General features: G+C 39.1%; 1 protein-coding gene across 1 annotated transcript in view; it reads left to right on the top strand.

The window, feature by feature from the left end:
* slc25a33 (solute carrier family 25 member 33) overlaps positions 1-24,202 on the top strand; it is a 39,231-nt gene extending 15,029 nt beyond the window's left edge. Inside the window, exons 3-7 of the mRNA XM_060852053.1 lie at positions 3,771-3,848; positions 18,294-18,394; positions 19,689-19,755; positions 19,850-20,124; positions 22,481-24,202. Of these exons, the coding sequence (XP_060708036.1) occupies positions 3,771-3,848; positions 18,294-18,394; positions 19,689-19,755; positions 19,850-20,124; positions 22,481-22,671 (712 nt within the window). The 3' untranslated portion in view covers positions 22,672-24,202. The remainder of the gene's footprint in view (positions 1-3,770; positions 3,849-18,293; positions 18,395-19,688; positions 19,756-19,849; positions 20,125-22,480) is intronic.
* Positions 24,203-27,174: the final 2,972 nt, after the last annotated feature.

Here is a 27,174-nt window from a genome sequence, read left to right on the forward strand (position 1 = left end):
CACCTAGCCTGCACATTTTTTGGACTGTGGGAGGGAACCGGAGCACCTGGAGGAAACCCACGCAGAAACAGAGAGAATGTGCAAACTCCACACAGACAGTTGCCTGAGGCGGGAATTGAACCCAGGTCTCTGGCACTGTGAGGCAGCAGTGCTAACCACTGTGCCACCGTTTACTAAACTGCACAGTTTAACATCAGTGGTGGGTAATGCTTCAGAAACAATCAGAAAAGATTAATAGGTCTTTGTCAGCTTATCTGTTGAGATCTCAGACTTTAAGTATTAACTCTGTTCTCCTTCTACACATATGGCTTGACTTTTTGATCATTTTTTTCTGTTGCTGCTGGAGTGTTATTTTAACAGAACTTGGCTTCATTTGGCTGTGACGTTTGACTTTAAAATTGTCTGTAGCTTGAACCTTGGCCAACTTAAAAATCAGTGACGTTGAAATACTGTAGAACAGGAGTAAGTCCACCTCACTGGATTCAGTTTAACCTTATCCTTCCTTATGAAGGGGGAAAGTGAGAACTGCAGATGCTGGAGATCAGAATCAAAAAGTGCGGTACTGGAAAAGCACAGCTGGTCAGGCAGCATCCGAGGAGCAGGCGAGTCAATGTTTTGAGCTTAAAACATCAAATCTCCTTGTAGGCTGCTGTCTGACTGGCTGTGCTTTCCCGAGCCCACTTGTTTTGATTCCTTTCTTTATGCAGTCATCTAGCTAATGAGCAGTCCAAAATCCAGAATCTGTCTGCATTTGGCATTTGGATCTAATGTATGTTATTTGGTTCAAACAAAAGCTCATTTGCTAAGCAAAATCTGTTTTCAAAGAAATATCAAATGGAGGTTGAACATTAGTCATTTTGACCTTTGGACAGTAATGAAGAAGTTAAAAACATGGCTGCATTGCTATTCTTCTGGTTGAAGTTATGTTGCTGGTTCTCAGCAATTGCTGTTGCACAAAGGAAATGTTAACATGAGTGAACACTATCAAAAATTGATATTTAATCTGAAGGATTTCCTTTTCCCTCCTGAAGCCCAATTTACAACAAGCTCATAACACACTGCGTTTTTCTATCATATCCCTTTGCCATCAGAGATCTGTGCTCTTTATGGAACGGAGGAGTTAAGAAATGAAACACTATGCAGTAATGTAAACTGAAATCCATTGTTTTCATCTCACTAACTGCTGTGACAAAGCTAATCCAGTTCTTTCTGTTGAACATCATTGCTGTGCGTCTAATTGCTAGAGGCATCTTTCAGAGAAGCTCATTAGAATGATAGATTTTACTTTGTTTGAATGCGCTCTTCATTAAGCATTGCACTTTGGCCTTCACAAATAGAGGGTGCTGAGTTTTGACAGGCTTAGATAAAGCAGAGGAGAAACTCTTGTTAGCTGGTTGTCCTCTCGACCTTGTGTAAGTGATTTGCACTGAAATGAGGAATAGTTTTTTTTTGCGCAGTGAGCAGTAAGCATGTAGAACACATTGTCCCAACCACAATTTGTGAAGCACTTTGAAATGTCTTGAGGTTGGGACAGGGAATGTAAACAGATTAAGATTTCTTTCTTCCATATTTGTATTTATCACGGACTATTTTTAATTAGGAATGGAAATTTAAAGGAAATCCATAGAAGAGCATCTACGTGGTGTCCTGTAGAGTAGGGCACCTTTTGTACAGCAGACTCCACACTGCCTTGGACATTTCTTAGTTTCAGTAATCAAGTGAGTGTGTATAATTGAGAATAAGCTTCTGCTGCACAGCTTCCTCCTCAGACATAAGCTGATCCATCATTAACATTAAATTCAAGTTCCAGTTTGAACAACTTACTTATCGGATATCACTTGCATTTTGCTGTCTTTAATATTGGAGTGGAAGCTATCAATAAGCAGTACTGTTTTCCTTGAGTATTGCAAAGTGTTTTGTAGACTAAAGTCTGTGTGTGGTAGAGGTGCCTTATGTTTCGATTCAGTCTGTTCTGTAGTGAAGTTCTAACAAATTTTAACCTTTTGCTTCCAATTCTAAGTATAGCTGACAGAATATAAGTTTAAAATAGGCACTGAGTTGATGCTTATGCTTGCTGATGTAATTATCTAACAAATGGAAAATAAGTTGTACGTTTGCTTGCTGAACTGGAAGGTTTGTTTTCGGACGTTTTCTCACCATACTAGGCAACATCATCAGTGAGTCTCTGGTGAAGCACTGATGTTATATCTTGCTTTCTATTTGTGTCTTGATTTCTTAAGGTGGGTGATATCATTTCTGGTTCTTTCTCTCAGAGGCTGGTAGGGTTCAAATCTCAATGTGTTTATTGATGGAGTTCCAGTTAGAATGCTAGACCTCTAGGAATTCCTGTGAATTTCTCTATTTAGCTTGTCCTACAATGGATGTGTTTTCCCAGTCGAAGTGGTGTCCTTCCTCATCTGTGTGTAAGGATACTAGTGATAGTGGGTCATGTCTTTTGATGGCTAGTTGGTGTTCATGTATGCTGGTGGCTAGTTTTCTGTCTGTTTATCCGATGTAGTGTTTGTTACAGTCCTTGCGTGATATTTTGTAAATTACATTTGTTTTGCTGGTTGTATGGGGTCCTTTAGGTTCATTAGCTGCTGTTTGTGTGTTTGTAGGTTTGTGGGCTACCATGAGGCCAGGGGATCTGAGTAGTCTGGAAGTCAGTTCAGAGATGCCTTTGATATAAGGTAACGTGGCTAGAGTTTCTGGGTGCGTTGTGTCTGCTTGTTTGGGTTTGTTGTTGAGAAAATCGGTGGACTGTGTTTATTGGGTACCCATTCTTCCTGAGTATGCTGTATAGGATTTTTCTTCAGCTGTTTGTAGTTCCTGGGTGCTGCAGTGTGTTGTGGCTCGTTGAAATAATGTTCTGATGCAGCTCTATTTGTGGGTGTTGGGATGATTGCTCCTGTAGTTAAGTATTTGATCTGTGTGTGTTATTTTTTCTGTAGACACTGGTTTGAAGTTCCCCACTAACTATTTGTTCTACTGTGACATCTAGGAATGGGAGTCTGTTGTCGTTCTCATGTAAAATAATGCCAACTAGCCACCAAAAGACATGACCCACTATCATTGGTATCCTTACATACAGGCGAGGAAAGACACCTCATTGACTGGGACCACACATACATCGTAGGACAAGCTAAGCAGAGACATGCTTGGGAATTCCTCGAAGCCTGGCATTCTAATTGGAGCTCTGTAAATAAACACATCGATTCAGACCCCATCTACCATCCTCTGAGAAAAAGAACCGGAAATGATATCACCCACCTTAAGAAACCAAGACTTATAAATAAAGCGAGACATAACAACAGCGCTTCACCGAAGGCTCACTGATGATGTTGCCTAGTATGGTGAGGAAACATCTGAAAACAAACTTTCCAGCTCAGCGAGCAAACTTACAACCTGAACCTCAACCTGAGCTACAAATACTCTCAAAAATCGCAAATGGAAAAATAATTTGTCTTTAATGTATCAGTAAATGTCCAAAGTGTTTCACAGAGCTGTGATTTTAAAAAATGCCAAAGCAGTAGTTAATACGAAAGGTACCAAAAGCATAGTCAAAGAGAGAGGTTTTAAGAACAACCTTAAAGATGGAAAGTTGGAAAGAGTTTGAATGTGTGCCTTGGTGGTTGAAGATACAGCCACCTGAGAGAATAGTGGAATTTTTGTATTAAGATTAAACCATTGAAATAATAAACTTGTAAGAATTCAGCTGTTTTGTTCCCTTATTTCAAATACTTTCTAACTTTTTGTACTAACTCTTACAGATCTATCATTGAAAAGGAGGGACCGAGATCACTTTTCAGAGGGCTAGGACCTAACTTGATAGGTGTTGCTCCATCCAGGTAAATTTCCATGTTGCCAGTAGATTTCCATATATTTTCTTAATGCTGTGTGAAGACCTGATTAGATCTTAAAGTGGACTTCAGGCTATCCTTGGTAGGATTCAAAGGCTTATGGTGATTTGAATGTATGTGCTGTCCTCCTAATTTATTTTCACACTTGTCCTTTGAAATGTGAATACTACCCTTGTTCAAGTCACAATCTCTTCACCTCAGAACATGTGTAACAACGTCACTACACTGCGTTAATTACGCTTTTATCACAACACTAGAAGAACACATGTTAAGTGGCGTTACTCCCCTTTTGGCGTGAGGGGGTTGCACTTTGAACTTGGGATGTTAATGTGGATCTGCTTCTCTTTGAACAATAAAAATTTAATAATTCAAACATACCAGTAACACAATAACAGAAATGGTAGACTGCAAAAAGTAAATATCAAAAACAAAATTTCGAAGAGGGGCAGTGATTGGCAGAGAACCTTTATTCAGAATTCATTTCTACATTGGGAAAATTAGTGCCATTATAACTTAATTGGGGCACTCTTGTTTGGGGGGGAGAGCTATTTCAGCACCTTGCAAACCCATAACCCCTACCATATAGAAAAGTAAGGGTAGCCAATTAACATGACCAACTATGAATTCCCCTTCAAGCCACACCATCATGATTTGATAGCCCCCCTTCTTTTGTATTGCCAGGTCAAAATCCTGGAAGTTTCTTTGACTGCACTATGGGGTGTTTGTATCAGATGGACCATAGTGGTTCAAGAAAATGACACCAGATTTTTTATTTTAAGGACACTTGGGGTTGGGCTATAACAGCTGGCCTTGGCAGCAATTCTCACATTTATTAGATAATTAAAAAGTATTTTATGCTGATGCTTCAGTGAGGTAATAACAGATCTAGATTAAATGAAGGTCCAGATTTGTAACGGTGGTCAATATGCCTTCTGCAATTAACTTTTAAACGGCCTAATATTTTTTCATCTTATCGCTGTTAATTGTACATTGGTTTTCAAAAGATGACCAACACTTGAGTTATTATACTACAAGATAACTTAGCATATGTGGTACACTTTTGTACAGATGTGATCTAAATGCAAACAATTCAGGCTTTTTAAATAAAAAAAATACAACTTGAAACTGTAGATGCTGAAAATTAAACAAAAACTGAAATTACTGAGAAAACTTAGCAGGTCTGGTAGGATCTATGAAAAGACAGCAGCGTTAAAGTTTCAAGTCTAGTGACCCTTCTTCAGAACCAATGTAACGAGGAAAATGTTGGTATATATGCTGAAGATGGGGTGGGGAAAGAGTAAACAATAGTGGAAATGAAACCGAGAGAGGAGAAAACAGTTGGACAGACAAAGGAATTGGTAAAGATCAGCCTGGAGGGATCAATGGCTGTTAATGGGTTCTATTAGTAGCTGACAATGGAATGATGGTGGTGCAACCCATGTGATGACATAGTCTGGTATGTCAGGGTTGGAGTAAGGACTTGGGAGAAGGTGCTTAGCCCTTAAAATTATCGATCTCTATATTGAGTTCCGAAAGTTGCAGGGGTCCCAGCGGAAAAGAGGATGCTGTTCTTCCAGCTTGTGCTGAGCTTTGCTGTAGAACTGCAACAAGCTCAGGACAGAGATGTTGACCAGCAAATGCGGTGGTGTGTTGAAGTGGCAGACAGCAGTGAGTTGAGTCATTCCTGCAGGGATAATATCGGTGTTGTGCAAAATGGTCGCTCAGTCTGCGTTTTGTCTCCCTGATGTAGAGCACATCACATTGTGACCAGCCATTGCTGTAGATTGAATAAAGTACAGGTAAATTTGTGGCAGAGGGTGTGCCTGGGGCCTTGCATATTGATGAAGGAAGAAGTAAACAAGCTTCTTATAATCCTTGTGTGAATACCTGTTGAGCCACCTCACTTAACTTGAATGTATACTCTTTCTCATGATTTTAAAAAATGTTGAAGGTATAATACTCAGTCAATAAAAGAGATTAGAATTGAATATGAAGCTAGGTATATTCCTGTTTTGTGTTGTTTACTTGTGTGAACAAAGCAACATTGACATGCCTGTCACCTGTCCCCTCCTCTGTTAGCGAATAGAAATCAGCTGTGGCTATCCAGTATCCCCTGTAGAAATGTGTTGAAAGTAGGATGCTGGAAAAGCACATCATGTCAGACAGCATCCAAGGAGCAGGAGAATCGATGTGACGGGCGTAAGCTCTTCATCAGGAATGAGGATTGTGGGCCAAGGAACTGAGAGATAACTAGGAGGCGGTTGGGGCTGGGGACAAGGTAGCTGGGAATGCAATAGGTAGATGAAGGTAGGGGAGAAGATGATAGGTCAGAGAGGAGGGTTTGTGCACAGCAAGCTCCAGCAAACAGCAATATCTAATGACTGGGGTTTTTTTTCGCAATGTTCAGAGATAAATATTGGCTTGCTGACTGGGTAGACTTCTCTTGTTCCTCAAGCTAATGCGTGAGGTTTTTTTAGGTCTGTCTTAGAAGACCCAGGAAGTCTTTGTTTAATGTCTCACTTGAAAATGACACATCAATGCAGCACACCGTCAATATGTACTGTACTGCAGTGTCACCCAGATTCACCTTTAGCAAACTCACTTTTACTGCCATTTCTATATATTCTTTTGATTGTTTTGCAATTTTAATACAGGATCATAGGGTTAAAGTACACTACATTCAGGCACCATGTAGGAATGTAAAACTGATGTAACTTGGACAATCAATGACCTCTTGATTTTAATGAGTTGTTAGAACGGATGAATACTGCAGTTGTTAGCATTCTGCTGGAAAAATTTCATTGGATGGTAAAGAAATTACATGTTTTTTAATTGCAGTGTAAAGAGAGATTGCACATTGTTTCTTGGCAGGCAATGACGAGTGCAAGCGTAACCCATTGCATTCCTCACAAAAGTCAGAGTTTTAACATTTTACTTATTTTGCTGGGAACAAAAGGACTGTTTAATGAAGTAGCTGCTAGTGATGGGAGTGGACCTTGTTTTCTGATTCATTTTTGACTGTATCAGTTATGCTGGGAAAAAAATGAAGGTTTAAGATCCCAACTTTGTAGCAATGTAAATCCTTTTTGCATTCTGATAATAAGTGCAAGCTGTTTGTGAGGGATCTGTGAGAGATCTTTACTCAACGTGAACAGAATCTTGCCAAATGGCTGGTTGGATGTTAACCTAGTTTTTCCCTGACTGGGGAAGTGTGCATCTTGTGATGATGCTGCTCATTCAACAAGGATATGTTGTCGTTGACTTATTTTTCCAGAGACCATAAAAGATGCGGACACCAATAGGTCTAATTTTGAAGGGTTTTAGGGCAAATTGGTTATAGCTAACAAATACTGCCTCAGGCAAAAGGCTTTAAGTTTTTGAAAAAAGCACTTGTACAAAGAAAGGGGAGTGGCCAGTTATCCCAGCTCAGCTGTTTTCTAGTTTGATTTAATTTGGTTTTGGCAGTCAGTTTTGAAGCTACTGGATCCAAGAGAAGCAGGTCCATGCTGATCCTCCCTCTCTCTTACTTCTATCCTGTAAGAACCTGTGTTTGATTTTATATTTTGTGCCAAGGGGTGTTTATGGGGATTGTTGCAAGTATTTGGAACAGCATCATTAAGTGGGGATAGTCTGCTGTGTTTTCAGATAGAGTAAGTTATTCTGTAGTCTGTTCTCTTTTGTTTGTGTTTCATTTGGTAATCTTGTAAATAAATTGTTTTGCTTAAAACTAAGTGGTTTGACCAGCTGAATCATTCCTGGAATATCTGTGTTACACCTGCACTAGCAAAGTTAGGATCTGGGCTACTTTCTTGAAATGTTTGAGGGGGCCTGCCCTGGTCCATAACAATCTGCACTGAACCCAATTTTGATATCATTCAGCATGCAATTGTGCTGAATTCCAGCATATTTGTTTTTCTACATAGCAATCACAATTAGAAATTCTTCTGAAACCCCATGCTGCATTTCAGTACTTTGTCTCGGAAGAACTAATGCTGTCTTGAGCAGGCAGGTGAAAAGATGACCCTTCTACTTTGTTGAGAGGCATTATTCTTCTGATGAAGTATTAAATTCTGGTTTAATTGATGACCAGACACCAATTGCAAAACTAAATCTAGAAAATCTGGTCAGCATTCCCGCAGGCTTCAATGCAGAAAATAAATTCAAAACAAAAACAGAAAACAACAGATCAGCATCTGGAACAGAGCCAACTAGTCATTGAGGCGCACAGTCCTCAGGCTTGAAATATTATGATGTCTGGCCTGTTCCTTCAGTACTTTCTGTATTTCAATTTCTGCTGTTTTTGCCTTTAATTTATAGAAATACAGTCTCATTGGTCTAAATGTTTCCAAGCATGTCTGAACAAATGGTATTGTTCCCTGATTAATCAACTTTGTTTTATATGCTTGACATTGTATGTGGTGGCAGAGACTGTAAAACATCTCTTTGACTAAGACCCAAACTATTTTCGTCAAAGCATCACTAATGCCAGTCTTGAAGCGGAAGAGGGATTTGAGATCTTTTTTTCATTCTCTCATTCCTTGCCTTTGAAAGTTTTTGATTTTCAATTATACTTCTGTCAGCAAGCTATTAGATCAGTTCTCTGGATGTCTAATTTGAATGCAGATTAATGCCAGCAGAGCAGGTTTAGTTCCTCTACTGGCTGAAGTTTCTGTAAAGATCCTGCCTTCTCAACCTTGACCGTTACCTGAGGTGTGGTGATCCTCTGGTTAATTCATCACCAGTCATCTCTGTCTGAAGAGGGAGAAGCCCTATGGGACTATGACAACTTTATCTTTTCTTATTGGAAATATGGAAAAAGGTAGCAACCGTGGGTTAGCTGGCTCTTCGAACCTGTTCTGCCGCTCGCTGATCATGGCTGATCTTCCCAATCGATCCCCTTTCCTGCTTTCTCCCATATCCTTTGATCGCTTTAGTTTAAATCTAATTCCTTACTGACAACATTTGATGTTTTGGCCCAAAATGTTTTCTGTGGCAGAGCATTCCACAAGTTCACCATTCTAGGTGGAGAAATTTCTCCTTTGCACTCCTTAGGTCAGTGGGAACATCCTTCGTATGTTTACCCTGTCCAGTCCTGTTTGAGTTTTATAGGGATCAGTGTGCCTGACTAATTCCTTTCTTATACCTCATATTGGATCGTTTCATTGATTCAATGTTGGCAAAACAATGAATTCAAACTCGATAGGGTTTTAGTATCCTGGGGCATAATTTAAACTGGTTAAGTTCAAATTGTTGTCAAAATAGCAACCAACTCCGATATCCATTTCACAGCCAAATATTATATATTTTCAATTTTCCAGTACAGTCTGAGACTGCTATCTGGTCATATCACACGTTGCTTGTAAGCTCTAAGTTTAGAACAGCATTCACTCTTTCTTTACGGTACAGTCCACGCCTTCAACTTCATAACACCCTTGAGAAAAAATGAACGATCATAATAGTATTTCTGCACACACGTATAAAACATTAAAATCTGTCCAATCTTATCTATACTTTATCCTATAAATCCACGATAACGCATCTGCTATCACATTTTTACAAACCGCAACATGTACAATTACAAAAATAAAGGTATGTAACATAAGACTCCAATAAAATAGTCTCATATTTTTGTCTTTTAATATTTCCAAGAATGTAAAAGGATTGTGGTCTATGTACACAACTGTCTCTGACACATTGTTCATCACATAAACATTAAAATGTAATGCCAGTGCCAAACTCAACAATTCTTTATCGATGGTAGAATATTTTCTTTGGTGAGTGTTGGGTTTCTATGAAAGGTAATCAATTGGTCGTTCAATTCCATTATCACCTTCCTGCAGCAGTGCAGCTCCAACTCCTATATCGCTCGCATTGATTGCAACTTTGAAGGGTTTCAAAAAATCTGGTGTAGCTAAAATTGATGCGGTGGTTTTAAATTCTCAGATGCCATATGGCATTGTTCTGTCAACCAAAATTTTGTGTTCTTCTTTAGTAAATCTGTTAGCAGTGCCACCACACTATTGTAGTTTGGAACAAACTTCCGGAAGAATCCGGATAGTCATGGACATTCCTTGATGACATTTGTCTTCACGTTCCTTCGAGTCAACCTTCCTTGACTGATGTAATGTCCCAAGAATGTCACCTCCGCCTTGGCAAATTCTTTTTTTTTTAAGTTTATTACCAGTTTTGCTTCTCTTAATCATTCAAAGAGCTCTGCCAACTGTACCATGTGATCAGTAAAGGACACTATAATCATCCAGATAAGCTGTACAGTTTGTTAATCAAGCCACAACTCTGTTAATGAGTCCTTAGAATGTGGTTTGGTGTGTGCTTCAGTCCAAAAGGCATCGCTTTGAATTGATATAGCCCATTTGGGGTTACAATGCAGAAACCTCTTTTGCTTTCTCTGATAAAGATACCTGCCAATAACCAGTCAGTCCAACTTTGTGATGTAAGTGGCTTGTCCAACTTTCTCTATACAGTCTTCCAGTCTTGATTCCAATTTTGGTATGGTGTTGACCTTCCAATAGTCCACACAAAATCAAGAGTCCAGTCAGGTTTGGAAACTAACACAATCGGTGAACTCCACTCACTCTGACTCGGTTCGATGATATCTTTGCTGAGCCTCGCCTCCACTTCTGGACATGTGGCTTTGAGAGGATTAAGTCTGTAGGGGTGTTGTTTTATTGGAACAGCATTCCCTACTTCCACCTCATGCACAATAATGCTGGTCCTCCCGTTTTATTCCTGCATATGTCCTAATACTGATGCAACAAACCTTTCAACTGGGTTGTTTGCTCCTGAGACAGTTCCTTAACCTATCTCACTCCTCAGGGACTTGCTCATTATTTAACATATTTTTAGACATATCAAACTCCATGCCATCTGAATTTGATCCCTCACTCTGCAGTGCAGTAACTAACATCTGTTTCTCCAGTTCCCTGTCCCTATTATATCAAGGTTTCAACATAGTCACACTTGATACAGTTTTTTTCCAATCCTGCATCTTTACCAGATAGTTGACCAGACTTAATGTTTTGTCAGTTTAATAGGGACCACTAAACGTGGCTTTGAAGGGATCGCCTACCACTGGTAACAATACTAATACGTCCTCTCCACTGAGAAAATGCCCGAATTTTAGACTTTATCTGCCATCTGCTTCATTCTATGCTGTGCCCTCTTCAGGTGTTGTTTATTTAACTCACCACCTCGATTTAATCTCTCCCTTACCTCCAATTCATATTTCAAGTGAGAGATCTCAGACTTTGGTCCTGTCAATTTTTCTTTAATTAATTTCAAAGGCCCTCACACTTCAAGTATGAATATTAACTCAAAGGGAGTAAACTGAGTCAATTCTTTGGGGCATCTCTAATGGCAAACAATACGAATGGGATACTTTTATCCCAATCATCCGAGTAATCCTGACAGTATGCTTCTAATCTAGTCTTCAGGGTCTGATGCCACCTTTCCAAAGCTCCCTGGGATTCAGGATGGTATGCACTTAACTAAGCTATCCAGGACTTTCTTAAACAGCCTGGCAGTGAAATTAGACCCTTGGTCTGACTGAATCACTCTGGGTAGCCCATACAGCATGAAGAAAGCTACTAACTCCTCTATCACCCTTTTTGCCTTCATACTGTGTAATGGAATAACCTCCGGAAATCTGGTGCAGACATCCATTATAGTTAGCAAGTACCCTACTGGTTTCCACTTTCAGTTTTCGGGAGGGGACCTACACAATCAATCATAACCCGCGTGAAAGGTTCTTCAAATGCAGGAGTTGACAACAAAAGTGTTGGTTTATTATAACGTGTGGCTTAACTACCATTTGGCATGTATGGCAAAATTCACCCACATCCTTGTGCAGTCCAGGCCAATAGACAGGCTTTTGTATCTTATGATTTGGAGATGCCGGTGTTGGACTGCGGTGTACAAAGTTTAAAAATCACACAACACCAGGTTATAGTCCAACAGGTTTAATTGGAAGCACACTAGCTTTCGGAGGGTCGCTCCTTCATCAGGTAGTAGTGGAGGAGTGATGCTTCGAAAGCTAGTGTGCTTCCAATTAAACCTGTTGGACTATAACCTGGTGTTGTGTGATTTTTAATTTTGTACCTTAGCCTGAGTTTTCCTCATACCTAGATGACCACCTACTGGTAATTCATGTGCTACCTGTAACACCACCTGCCTGTATGCTACTGGCAACACAATTTGGTGCGCTTCTGCCCATTTTTCCTCTGAACTAACCTGTCAAGCTCTCCATTTTCATCTTAGAATTCTATCTTTAAGATAATAGCCCTCAGGAATAAATTGATTCCTTTTCTGAGTATGCATCAATATATATTATTGTCTTGTTTTTCTGTTGTAAGTCCATTTGCCTTTCAGGACTAAGCACTTCTGCCTGATCCTTTGCTTGTTCAGGTTCTTTCTGCATCATTACATCAAATAGGGTGTCTGCTAACTGAACCTCAACTCCTTCGTCTTTCTCTCTAGATTTTGCTTCCAGCTGTGACTTATGATAGTGACTTATGACTTGTTACTACACAGTTTGGAAAAATTCCAGGATATTTTTCTTTTAACTCCTCAGTTCCCTGGGTCTCCTTTTGGTTTCTCCACAAGGGTGTCACTCCCACTTTGGATCCTTCTAATTCATTCCCAAGAACAAACTGTATTCCTGGGACTGACACTGTCAATCACTCCCACTGTGACTTCCCAGTGGCTCTCCAGCCTGACCTTACACATGGGAGCGCTACATTTCTGCTATCTATGCCACAAATTTCCCCTCTCTCTCCGGCAACATGTCAGTGTACAAATGTGTTAATCTCTTACTATTAGAGACTGTATAGATCCCATATCTCTCAAGTTATAACTTCTTTCACAATTCCCCCTGTTCTTCCTGAGTAAATTTTACCCACAGAGGTGAAGTCTTTGTAGAGATCTTAACTCAATACCCTACCCCTGTTTAGGCTGTGCACTCGCCTGCTGCGCTTTGACTTTTCTTGGGGTTTTCTTTACTGCTTTTAATAATGCCGCTGGCTTAGCCTCTTTTACCCCATCTTTTCCCACAGTGCCTTTCTTCAATGACCAGGACTGAGACTTTACATGTCTCACCTTACCACAGTGGAAACACTTGAGGCTTTTCACCTCCTTTTCACCCTCTTGGGCTTCTTCATCTGTGGTAAACTATTACCAGTGTGTTCTGCTTTGTTTTTTGTAGTGTAGGGTCTCCCCTTCTCCCAAATTTGTATTCTTCTCAAGATTAAATTCTTGCCGGCAGCTAAATTTTGCTTTGTGCACTAATGCATTTTCATCTGCCATCTCTGCCACTCTTCTCACTTCTTGAACTTTCTGTTCATCCACATGAATTCTTATAATCTCTGGAAGCGAGCTTTTAAACTCCCCCAGCAGAATAATCTCTCTCAGAACCTCATAGACTGTATCTACTTTTAAGGACTGCACCCATCTATCAAAATTACTATGTTTAGTTTTTTTGAACTCCAACATAAGTCTGACCTGGTTCCTTCTTTATGTTTCTGAACTGCTGTCTAAATGTTTCTGGTACCAGTCAAAATAGCCTGTTTGACATCTGCATAATCTCTTGATCCCTCTTCTGATAGCACTGCAAATACCTCGCTAGCTCTGCTTGCCGGTTTAGTCTGAACTAGAATTACCCACAAGTTCTCTGACCACTCCATCTATCTAGCCAGTTTTTTAAATCAAATAAAGAAGGTGTCGACATCTTTCTCATCAAAGTGTAGCAATGTTTTAACATGTTTGTATGCATTACTACCTTCCCTCTTCATTACCATTCTGTCAACTTGACTTTCCTGACTAAATCACAAGTTTTGAAGTTCAAATTCTCTCTCCTTTTCTCTTTCTTGTCCCTCACTCCTTGCTCAGCGAAGAATCATCTCCCTTTCTTTCTCCTCTCTTGCTCTTTCTCCTCACTCGCTCGCTCTCTTTTTTTTATCTTCAAACTCCATTTGCCTCAGGTTGTAGTTTAAGTTTTTCTAACTCTACAGCACTTGCCATCTTTCTTTTTATTGCGAATGTGTTTCATATGAAAAGGTGCCTTTGATAGAGAGTGTTTCCTAATTTCTTGGATCTGTGGTGATGGCAGTTGCTCATCCAATTTTCAACATGCCTCCCTTTTTTTATATCCCTCATAATGGATTGTCTCATTGGTTCAATGTTGGCAAAACAATAAATTCAAACTCGATTGGGTTTTAGTATTCTGAGGCATAATTTAAATTGGTTAAATTCATATTGTCAAATCAGCAACCAACTCAGGTATCCATTTCACAGTCAAATGTGAAATTTTCCAGTACACCCTAAGACTGCTATCTGGTCATATCACAGGTACTTGTAAGGTCTCAGTGCAGAACAGTATTCACTCTCAGAGGTACAGTCCACACCTTCAACTTCACAACACACTTTTTCTTTCCTCCTTTATCAACTTTCCTAATTCCATCCTGAAAAAAGAATTCCAGTAGACTTATCAAAATAATTTCCATTTCATGAATATGTCCTGTCACTGCTTTCCAAGTGTTCTGCTATTAAATCTTTGATAATGACCTCGAAGCAGTTTCTTCATTATCGATGTCAGGCTAACTGGTCTATAATTCCATGTTTTCTCTTACCTCTTTTTTGAAATAATAAGGTTACATTAGCTACCCTTTGACTATAAGAACTGTTCCAGTGTCTACAGAATCATGAAAGATTATCAATGCATTACTCGGGCCTTTTCTTTAAGAATTCTGAGATGTAGCTGATCAGATCATGGGGATTTATTAGCTTTCAATCTCATTGATTTCCAACACAGGTTCTGTAGAAATACTAATTTCTTTCAATTCTTTCTCCTCCTCACTTGACCTTGTTCCTAATATTTTCATGTCTTCCTATATTAAGGCAGAACCAAAGTATGTATTTAATTGGAGTGCCACTTCCTTATTCCCAATATAACTTGCCCACTTTCTGACTGTAAGGGACTTGTATTGTCTTCACTAATCTTCTTCTCCTCACATACTTCTAGAGGTTTTTTACAATTAATTTGTATGTTACCCACAAGCTTACTGCTGTATTCTATTTTCCCTCTTCTAATCAGTTGTTCTCTTTTGTTGAAATCTAAACTGCTTCTAATTCTCTGGGCTTCTATTGTTTTAGACCATTTTTATGCTGTTTTGTTGGATCTAATACTATCCAAACTTCCCTTAGCCATGGCTGAACCATCTTTACCATTTTTAATTTTTGTTATGCAGAAATGAACCACTCTTGCAGTTTCATTATAAAGCTTTTAAATATTTACTATTGCCAATCCTCCATCACATGCTTAAATCACCTCGCTAATTTATAATAGCTTGTGTCTCTCACCACCGTAGCTTCCTTTATTTAGATTCAGGACCCAAGCCTCAGAATCAACTAGGACACTCTCCACCTTAATGAAGAATTCTATCATGTTCAGCTTACTCTTCCTCAAGAGCCTTGCAGAACTAGATTGCCAATTATCCCTTTCTGATGACACAATACCCAGTCTTGTGTAGCCTTTTCTCTCACTGGTTCCTCAACATATTGATACGGATACCTCCCTCCCTCACTGCAGGAATTTCTCCTCTACAATATTGTCATTGTTTTGGTTTGCTCAATCTACATGTGAATTCAAGTTATATTTGTAGGTGCACCTTTATTGCTTGTCTCCTATTTCCCATTGAATACTTGGGGATGTTTTGCGTGGCCTAAACAAAGTCAAATGGACCTAGAGAGACAGAATTCAGGACTTTGGAGGGGGATAAAACTTGGGTCAAAGCAGGTTTTTTTCCAAATGACCCAACCTCAGCAGGTCTACAAGTCTGTTCAGGTTCGCTTTCGAGAAGATTTTCATTTATTAGGTCTCTGGTTTTTGGACGTGTGGCTAAAGAGTACTTGACCTGTATTAAGACTCGAGGCTTTGAGGCTCGTCTTTTTAACATTCTTAGTCCCTTTTGCATTATTTTGTATTGTTTAATTCTCACCTTCGAATTCTGTCTCATTTCCCATTCTGCCTTTTGTTTTGCCCTAGTATCCCCCCTCTTGTCTCCCTGTCTCAGTTCCCATTTCCTTGCCACTTGAGTTTAAACCCTCCCTAACTAGCAAATACTTCCCCCAGGACCAGTTCCAATATCCCAAGAATTTGAAACTGTCCCCCTCGCACTTTCGCTCCAGTCACACATTTGTCTGATATATCCTGCTATTTCTCCATCTGACTAGCATATGAAACTGGTAGCAATCCTGAGATCACTACCTTCTGAGGTCCTATTTTTAATGTTTTTCCTAACTCAGCCTATGTTCTGCTTTTAAGATTTTTTTAAAAACTTGTGTCATTCGTACCATATGTACCACAATCATGGACTGTTCGCCCTCCCTCTCCAAAATGTCCTATATCTGCTGCAAGACATCCTTGACCCTAGCACCCATGAAGCAACATACCATCCTGCAATATTATTTGCAGCTACAGACACATCTAGCTCTTTCCTATACAAGTATTATTTTGGCCATTCACTATTAGTATAACCGTCCCACACTTAATCTTCTTCTTCTGTACAGCACTGCCAACTGTGGTGCAATGCATTTGCGTGTTGCCATTTGCCTCTGAGGAGCCATTGCCTCCCAATAGTATCCAGTGATCCATCTATTTTTACAGAGGAATGGCCACGGAGTTTCTGCATTTCCTGCCTGGTGGCCATCCACTCCTTTCACATCTGCAAGTCTTAGCCTGCAGTGTGATCACCACTTTGTGCGATCCATGTTACTCTCAGCCTTGTGGATGCTCCGCTGCATCTCCAGTCACTGGTTGAACTCTGAAACTTGAACTTCAAGGAACTGCGATACTTCTATACACACTCTGGTCCCTGGAACCGGACTTCCCACATAGAGCTTGAGGAGCACAACACAGCCTTGAATTCTACTTCTTTGACTTCTCCTTTTAAATTGAATCCTTAGATTGCCCTTAAAGTCAGCTAATATTAATTACCTGGGGTCCTTGTTCTTTGGACCTCTGCCTTTATAAATTAAACCAAAAATATAAGTGAGAAAAATAGTATACTCTTCCCAGCCATTTTCACTGTGGTGCAGGGCCTCCTTCCCATACTCAAGACTTTTATTGATTCATATTTCACCATGTACCATAGTGGAATTCAAATTTTAGTTTCCAGAACAATAGCTTGGGTCTCAGGATTACTCATCCAGTAACAATTTCACTGTATCATCGACACTCCCCTAAAGAGTTGTGGGCAAACTGATTTAAAGCAGAAATTCTGGAAGTACTCACCAAGTTTGGCGGTATCTGTGGAGGTAAAAAAAAATAGAAATACCATTTCAAGTTAATGGTCTTGCATCAACATTTCTTGAAACACTATTTCTCTTTCCTCAAACCTATCAAGTGCTTGCAACAAATTAGATTAGATTAGATTAGATTACTTACAGTGTGGAAGCAGGCCCTTCGGCCCAACAAGTCCACACCAACCCGCCGAAGCGCAGCCCACCCAGACCAATTCCCCTACGTTTACCCCTTCACCTAACACTACGGGCAATTCAGCATTGCCAATTCACCTAACCTGCACGTTTTTGGACTGTGGGAGGAAACCGGAGCACCCGGAGGAAACCCACGCAGACACGGGGAGAATATGCAAACTTCACACAGTCAGTCGCCTGAGGCGGGAATTGAACACAGGTCTCTGGCGCTGTGAGGCAGCAGTGCTAACCACTGCTGAAACAAAATTCTGGTTTTGTTTCAGGTTACCAGCATCTTCAGTACATTTTATGGACAAACTGGTGATATACCACTCTATATTACCTTGATGGGTCATCAAATGCTTAATCTTGCAACATTAGCCTTTCCTCAACCCAGGCATACTGACACTAATTATTCTTATTAGTCCCTGGTTCACGTACCATAGACAGGGAAACCTTCTGGTCTGTACAGTGTACCTATCTATTGAGCAACGTCTTTCAGTGAATGTATATATTATGTAAAGTTTTTAAATTGTTAGTTATTATGCAGATCTGTTCTGATGACAAACATAGGGATCTCTGGTGTACAAGACCACAGATGTGATTGTAGTTGCTTTATTTCCAGATTGAGCAACAGACTATTCAGATAAATCTTGAAATAATCCAAATTCATTCATAAGTCGTCTTTGGTATCCTCTTAGCTGACCACACTGATGTGCATTTTTTTCACGTCAAGTAAATTTGATTCCTGGGGTCCACCAGTCCTTTCGTGATTTTTTTACCTTGCTATTTGCTGACGTAGTCAGTATCTTAAGCATCAAATGGTATCCTTCATTTTTAAATACCACGTTCTAATGTTACCTAAATTATTTAATAATGCAGTGTGTCTGTTATCTGTCATTAAGTGCAATAAATGTTTAATGAGTTGTTATTTTTGTGCCTCTACAGAGCAATCTACTTTGCTGCATACTCCAAAACGAAGGAGAAGTGTAATGCAATCTTTGTGCCAAATTCTAATGTTGTCAACATGTGTTCTGCTGGTTTTGCAAGTAAGTACTAAATAATTATTAAGTATTAACTAAAATTTTCATTTGGGAGTAGACCATTCAACTCTGAGAACTCCCTGCCATTGAGGTCATGGCAGGTTTTCTATTTCAAAACCATTTCCTGCACTATCTCCACAGTCCTTGATTTTAAAATGTAGACATTTATCAATATCGGTTTTGAATATACTCAATGGCTGAGTTGCCATAGCCGTCTGGGATAGAGAATTACAAAGGTTCACCACCATCTGATTGAAATTAAAGATTCCTCTCCTTAGTCCTAAATGAACTGCCCCTTACTCTGAGATTATGACCTCTGGTTCTAGAAGTCCTCCTGCCAGTAGAAATCTATTTATGCCTACCTGGTCAGTCTCTAAAAGCATTTTGTGTATTGAATAAGATCAGCTCTCATTCTTTAAAACTCAAGAATATAGGCCCACTCTATTTAATATTTCCTCACTGGACTATCCTTTCAACCCAAGAATTAGTTCAGTGAAACTTAGTTGCACTCACTTTGTGACAGGTACATCTTTCCATATGTGAGGAGATCAAAACTGCACTCAGTGTTCAGTGTGGTGTCATCTGTACGCAATTGCATTACGACATATTTTCTCCAGACTCCAATCCTCTTGTAATAAAAGCAAACACGCAATCTCAACTCTTAATTGGTTGCTGTATGTTCATATCTTCCCAGACCTTCAATGCCATTTTACCATGGGGTGGATGTGTACTTTTTCAATATTAAAAGGGGCGTTTTGATGTTTCCAACTTATTAGAGATAACAGGCAGGCAGATGGCAGTAAAATATTTTCAACAGTTGAGGAAATTTGGACTGAGGGTAGAGTATTAAGTTTTAGTGCAAGTCTTTTTGAAATAAAATTTGGAAACACTTGACACATAGGTTTGGAGCTCTTTCTGAAAGTGAGAGCTGATGCTAGACCAATTATTAATTTTAATCTGAGATTAGTTTTCAAAACTTTTCCAATGATATTAAGGTGGGTTTGAGGAGTTACATTGTGAATTAATCATATTCTCATTGAATGACAGCCCCTCACCTATTCTAAGTGGCTTATTCTTGTTTCTGTATCCCTTTTGTCAAAGTATCCAAATTTTATTTTTACTCATCAACAAATGAGTACTATGAATTGTATCACACCCATATATAAAATATGACTGCTATTAATGTGCTTTGTTAAAATGTTGATCCCTGAAGTTGATGGTCATGCTTGATCATTGCATTTGTGATAATATTTCAAAATGTGAAATAGAATTGAATACATGTGCCTCTTTTATATACTAGGCTTCATTACAAACACATTGATGAACCCAATTTGGTTGGTCAAAACAAGAATGCAGCTGGAAAGCAGGTAGGCTACACAAACATATGTGATTTAAAATGTTTGCATTCATAGTAACCAAGTATGAAATTCTTAACCTTTATTGATTTCTCACTATTTGTAGGAAGCGAGGTGAGAAAGCAACAAATGCTTTCCAGTGTGCAAAAAATGTTTATCAAACAGAAGGATTCAAAGGTTTTTACAGAGGTTTGACTGCCTCGTATGCTGGGATCTCTGAGACTGTGATTCATTTTGTTATTTATGAAGCATTGAAGAAACATTTAGAGGAGTGGAGATTCGCTGTGAGGGAAAATGACAAGACGGCTTCAGACTTTTTAGGATTGATGATGGCAGCTGGCTTTTCTAAGACTTGTGCGTCTTGTACTGCTTACCCTCATGGTATGTCTCCCTTGTTCTTCCCCTTTGATTTGTTGATTACTGCCTTTAGTTAACTGATATATGACAGCAATTTGATTTTTTTTTAAATCTAAAATTCTGTCAATGTCACCAAATTGTAGAATTGTATTTTACTTTGGAAACTGGATATAATTTTCTATTATTTTATGGAATTGTTGAGGCCTTCCATGAAGGAATCTGATAACATTTAATTTTTGTCTTTATAGAACAATGTTTTGTTGACTTTTACCTTTTTTTTCCCCCCCAATGCATTTAATAGGAACATAGTCATGACACTCTTATTGTGCTGTACTGCTTTAAATTTGTCAATTCTGATCTATAGTTTTCTCTTTCTGGTGATCAAGTGAAGTGGACTGCAAAATTAGTTGCTCAAAAACCTAGCTGCAATTGTATTTTGTTCTGTTGACTAATGGTGTAGTGCAACCAACATTTACAGGGACAGCTTTGATCTGTTGTGTTAATCATGGTATCGTGTGACTGTGATCAGATTGTTTGAGATTCACCAAGAATATAAATGTTAAAATGACTTTATATAAAAAAAAGTCCAGTCCCAATATGGTCACAAAGCGGTGAAGGGGGTTGGAGTCTATTGGGATAGTATCCACTGGAGTTTAGAAGAATGAGGTGAGGAGGGAAGGAATCTCCTAGAACCCTGTAAAATTATAACAGGACTGAATGGGTTAGGTGCAGAAAGGATGTTCAGAACCAGGGGACATAGTTTTAGTGTAAGTCCTCTCAGACCTTACAAAAGTTTATAAAATCATGAGGGGCACATAAAGGGTGAACAATCAAGGCCTTTTCCCCAGAGTAGAGGAGTCCAGAACTAGAGGGCATAGGTTTAAAGTGAGAGGGGAAAGGTTTAAAAGGAACTTGAGGGACAACCTTTTCATGCAGAGGGTGATGTGTGTATGGAATAAGCTACCAGAGAAAGCGGTGGAGGCTGGTACAATTACAACATTTAAAAGGCTTCTGGATTGGTACAGGAATAGGAAGGATTTAGAGGGATGTGGGCCAAATGCTGGCAAATGGGACTAATTTAGAAAATCTGGTTGGCATTGGCGGGTTAGACCACAGGGTCTCTCTTCATCCTGTTCATCTCTGACTCTATTACACTATATGAAAGCTATAGGGAGAAAAATATTTTGTTCTATCTTATTTTCCATCATAACTTAGATTCACTTTAATGTCTTCTTTGTCTTCTGTGTTGTATTTAATTATTTCTTCCTTTATTGTTAAATCCACCCTTCTCCAAAGAAACTCTCCTTTCTTCTGAAGGCATTGGTTCCCGTCAAGGTCTATGGCTTCTTTGTGGCTGCAAGTAATTTCAGTTCCTATGGTACATTTTCCCAACTAAGTCCAGATAATTTCACGGTACTTGGAATGTTCACATTTCCCTAAACCCAGTGTTGTGCAATTATAAATGTGCATATACAAAGAGATTTACAATGCTGACTGCAGCTTTTAGTATTAGTAGAATGCAGTAAAATATACCCTTGTTTGCTGTCACAACCTGTGTTTCAACACTAGGCTTGTTCTCCTTTTACGATTATGCTTTGGCAAGTTTATTTCAAGAATGATTGATAAAATCATATGATTCAAAGAAAGCTATTCAGTTGTACTTGGGCCAGTTCTTGGTAAAAGCTATCCAATTATTCCAACACCTCTGCTCTTTGCCCACAGACCTGCAATTGTATCCTTTTAAAATAAGTAACCAATTCCCTTTTAAAAGTTACCATTGAATTTGCTTCCACCAATTCCTCAAACTCTGTACTTCAGATAATCATAAATTCTATGCACAAAATAAAAATTTTCATCTCCACACTGGTTCTTTTATCATCCTATCTTTATTTTCACTTTTTCATTCTTACTTTATTTTACTTCATACAGTGATGATGTGTATAATTTATTACTTGTCTAGAAAAAAGTTGAAAAGTGCTCCTGCATGTACGCTCACATATTAGTGGACCCTTGGTGTTTCAGAGGACTATTTGGAGTAGTACAAAGCCATTCCCACCGGAAAGGTGCTGGACTTGTGCTGAGGAGTTTAACTGCTTGCCTCTTAATCCTTTCTGTAGAGTCATGCAAAATAATGAGTTAGATTCTGTGTACACCAACTATTCAGGGACTTTTTTTGTAAGTACATATGAAGATAGATCAACTTTATCTTTGATAAAAGACCCATGGTCTGGACATGCACCTGGACAGTTGGTACTTAGTTAAAGAACAGGATTGCTAGCTGTTTTTTGTGGGTCAGTTAATTATGCTGAGCAGAACATCAAAGTGAAAATTGAAGAGAAGGAAAAAATAGCATTTTCATTATTTTTCATTTGTTTTTCAGAAGTAATAAGGACACGATTACGGGAAGAAGGCACAAAGTACAAATCATTTTTGCAAACTGCACGTCTAGTGGCAATAGAGGAAGGTTATTTTGCTTTTTATAGAGGACTACAAGCACAGCTGATACGGCAGATTCCAAACACGGCAATTATGATGACTACATATGAGCTGATTGTTCATGTTTTGGGATAGTGTTGGAAGTAAAACGAAACTCGGCAATCAACGGATTCTGTTTTATTGCACTGCAGTATCATAAAGAGCCACAAACTAAACAAAAACGTGAGAAGTCACTGGTCAGACTAGAGACTGTTCAGGTCAAGTACAAAGGTGAGATGTTCTCTCTGGGTTTGAGCCAAGTGGGCACTTTGGGTGCAAGAACTGGCATTAACTTCCCTTGGTGAACCAGAAACAAACTTGCAAGGGTTCCTGTTACTGATTGCACTCTGGTGATTTCTACACTGTATACTAAAGGGCATTCACTGATACCAAAAGCATGATGTCCTCTGTGGATTGCTGCTGCGAGAACAGGCTGTCAAATTGGACGGTTGGGGAAGTTTCTAGCTGGCAGGCAGCACCTGTAAAATTGTACCAAAGTAAGAATGATCACTGACAGAAAACTGACAAAACAAAAGAAACACACTTTCTCTGAACCTAATCTGTGCAGTGATATATGTGTATCGGTCTCTAGTCATCACTATTTATTTTTATGAAGTGAAGTTGCAAATTTCATTGTGATCCCATTTTTCTCATGGAATGCATAGGATTTTTCTTTTGGCCTTCTGAAAATCTTCAGAAGCTTTTTGAAGGGAATATGTATATTTTGCAATGTGTACGGTTTTTGTTGTGTTTAGCTAATGTGTTTATACTGAAAGCAATTCGGAATACATGCTATGTGCAGTTACAGAAGAAAATGAGAGTAATTGTTGATTAATTTGATTTAGTATGTCTTTATCAAAATGTGGAAACTGGAAACTGTTATCCCTTCAGCTACAATGGTGTATTACAAGACTTGAAAGGAAAATGAACATCTTATTACTTAAAAAACACTGATAATGCTACTTAGTCACTCTTAATTATTTTAGTTTACAACTGAGTCATCTAAAAATGAAGTTTAGAACTTATTCTATTCAATGTAAAGTTATCAGGACTAAATTGAACTCCAGACTTTAATCCTTCATTTTTTTTATCTGCTTACCAGCATCTGTGGTATTTCACATTTTCTTCTGACAATTATTTCAATGTTCAATCAGCAGAAAGCTGATACTTACTGTTAAAACCTGCAGTGGTAATCATTTGAAAAAATGTGCATATTTTACTCTTAATTTTACATGTGTGCCTTATCAGAGTTGACAAGCTAACATTGGAATAGGATGAAGTTTGTTTTCTATGATGAGTACTGCAGGTTTTAATATGACCTGGTAATTAAACGTTTTGATATCTATTTCCCATTCCCATATATAATTCCAAACTGGTTGCCAAGTTATTTTTCCCCCCCAGATATTTAAATGTTTTCATTTAATGACTGTATTTGAGGGTAGGTGAAAGAGATACTATGATAATGCTCTTCCACAGCAATATATGAAGTTTTAGTAGCAACAAATAGAAATGTTTTGGCTCACCTCAGAATTTAGGAAAGTGTTATCGGGCGATACTTTATAAGGGAAATAAATATTAGTGACTTAGTCATGTTACATTTTTGCTTGCATTCAGCATGTGTTACTGTTGGATTTGTTTCTTCTCAAAATATTCTGAATCTGTGCAAGAATTTCCATCTAAATAAATGCCTTCGTCCTAAACTTTCTACCAAGCATTTCAGTTATTGTGTTGTTGCAATTCAGCAGCAGGCTATGGTTAGTCTGAATACCAAAAGAAAAGGAAGTAATACATCTTGTTTTCTTCAACCTCTATGGTTGCAATCATCTATTTTGTTCTAATAATAACCACTCGGCTACATCACTGACCAAAAAAAACACAATAATTGTATTTTCAGTAAAAAGTGGAGATACTAATGCCTTGAATCGCAGCTGAATTTTTTGCCAAGTTCGCTAATTTTTGATTGCAAGTTGCATGAAGTCTTCCCTTCACTGGTGAGTACCACATATGGGTTTAATGTGATTACCTTGATAGGAAATGAGTTTTATTCAATTGAGTTTTGTAGTGAGTAATGTTATCTTGTACCAGGTCCGTTGGAAGGAAGAAGTTGTTATTGAAGTTGTAAAAAAAAAATTGGAAATGCAATTTATTTGTCAATTAAAATACAAGCAATGTTCAATTAATTGTAGGATTTTCAGATGTATTCTACGAACACTGTTGAAATGCTTCAGTTTTTTCTTTTGGATTCTTGTTATTCCTTTGGAGAACTGTAAAATTAGCCTGAGTCTTTAAGAAAAAGACATAACGATTTCTCTTAAAATACGCTGGCTGAACATGTAGGTGAATAACAGAACAGTAGGATTGCACAGCACTTTTAAACCCAACAAAGCAAATCTTATCTTCATAAGAAAGAATTTAGTCGTTTGGAATATCCTTAGCCAAACCTGTTTGATTGGATAATCCAAAGATCCATTCCAGCTTAGACATTAAACATTAAATTTAACTAATTTAGTCTGGAAGAGATTTATTTCCTCTCTATTTAGGGTGTTACTTAAACTTCTGAAATGTTTGAAAAATGTACTTGTTAAAATTTATAAGATTGTTTAGGCCTAGTCCTCATTCCTAATGAAGGGCTTATGCCTGAAATGTCGATTCTCCTGCTCCTTGGATGCTGCCTGACCTGCTGTGCTTTTCCAGCACCACACTCTCGACACTCATTTCCAGCATCTACATTGCTCACTTTCTTCTATCACTTCAGGGTGAATTAGAGGAATGAATGTGCTCATACAACTTGTATTGAATTCTAACTGACAACAAGCAGATGGCTTGATTGATAAAGGTTAAAGTGGGTGTGGAGTGTCATAGAGTCATAGGGATGTACACCGTGGAAACAGACCTTTCGGTCCAACTTGTCCATACCTACCAAATATCCCAACCCAAACTAGTCCCACCTGCCAGCACCTGGCCCATATCCCTCCGAGCCCTTCCTATTCATACATGTTTAAACCCATCCAGATATGTTTATTGTAATTGTACCAGCCTCCTCCACCTCCTCTGGCAGCTCATTCCATACACGTACCACACTCTATGTGAAAGAGTTGTCTCTTAGGTCTCTTTTATATCTTTCCTCTCTCGCCCTAAACATATGCCCTCTGGTTCTGGACTTGCCCCACCTCAGGGAAGAGACTTTGTCTATTTACCCTATCCATGCCCCTCATGACTTTATAAATCTCTAGGGTCACCCCTCAGCCTCTGACATTTCAGGGAAAACAGCCCCAGCCTGTTCAACCTCTCCCTATAGCTCAAATCCTCCAACCCTGGCAACATCCTTGTAAATCTTTTCTGAATCCTTTCAAGTTTTGCCACATCCTTCTAATAGGAAAAAGGCTAGAATTGCACGCAATATTCCAAAAGTGGCCAAACCAATGTCCTGTACAGCCACAATATGACTTCCCAACTCCTGTACTCAATACTCTGACCAATAAAGGAAAGCATACCAAACACCACCTTCACTATCGTATCTACCTGCGACTCCATTTTCAAGGAGCTATGAACCTGCACTCCAAGGTCTCTTTGTTCAGCAACACTCGCTAGGACCTTACCATTAAGTGTATAATTTCTGCTAAGATTTGCTTTCCCAAAATGCAGCACCTCACACTTACCTAAATGAAACTCCATCTGCTACTTCTCAGCTCACTGGCCCATCTGGTCCAAATCCTGTTGTAATCTGAGGTAACCCTCTTTGCTGTCCACCACACCTCCAATTTTGGTGTCATCTGCAAACTTACTAAATGTACCTCTTATGCTTGCATCCAAATCATTTATGTAAATGACAAAAAGTAGAGGACCCAGCACCGATCCTTGTGGCACTCCACTGGTCACAGGCCTCCAGTCTGAAAAACAACCCTCCATCACCACCCTCTGCCTTCTATTTTTGAGCCAGTTCTGTATCCATATGGCTAATTCTCCCTGTATTCCGTGAGATCTAACCTTGCTAATCAGTCTCTTATGGGGAACCTTGTTGAACGCCTTACTGCAGTCCATACAGAGTCATAGAGATGTACAGCATGGAAACAGACCCTTCGGTCCAACCAGTCCATGCCGACCACATATCTCAACCCAATCTAGTCCCACCTGTCAGCACCTGGCCCATATCCCTGCAAACTTTCCTATTCATATACCCATCCAAATGCCTCTTAAATGTTACAATTGTGCCAGCTTCCACCACTTCCTCTGGCAGCTCATTCCATACACGTAGTACCACCCTCTGTGTGTAAAAGATGCCCCTAAGGTCTCATTTCTATCTTTCCCCTCACACCCTAAACCTTTGGCCTCTAGTTCTGGACCCCCCCCCCCCGACCCCAAGAAAAAGACTTTGCCTATTTACCCTATCCATGCCCCCTCATAATTTTGTAAACCTCTATAAGGTCACTCCTCAGCCTTCGACGCTTCAGAGAAAACAGCCCCAGCCTGTTCAGTCTCTACCTATAGCTCAAATCCTCCCTCTGGCAACATTGTTGTAAATCTTTTCTGATCCCTTTCAAGTTTCACAACATCCTTCCAATAGGAAGGAGACCTGAATTGTGCGCAATATTCCCACAG

Source organism: Hemiscyllium ocellatum, chromosome 37, assembly GCF_020745735.1.
Source record: "Hemiscyllium ocellatum isolate sHemOce1 chromosome 37, sHemOce1.pat.X.cur, whole genome shotgun sequence".
NCBI lineage: Eukaryota > Metazoa > Chordata > Chondrichthyes > Orectolobiformes > Hemiscylliidae > Hemiscyllium > Hemiscyllium ocellatum.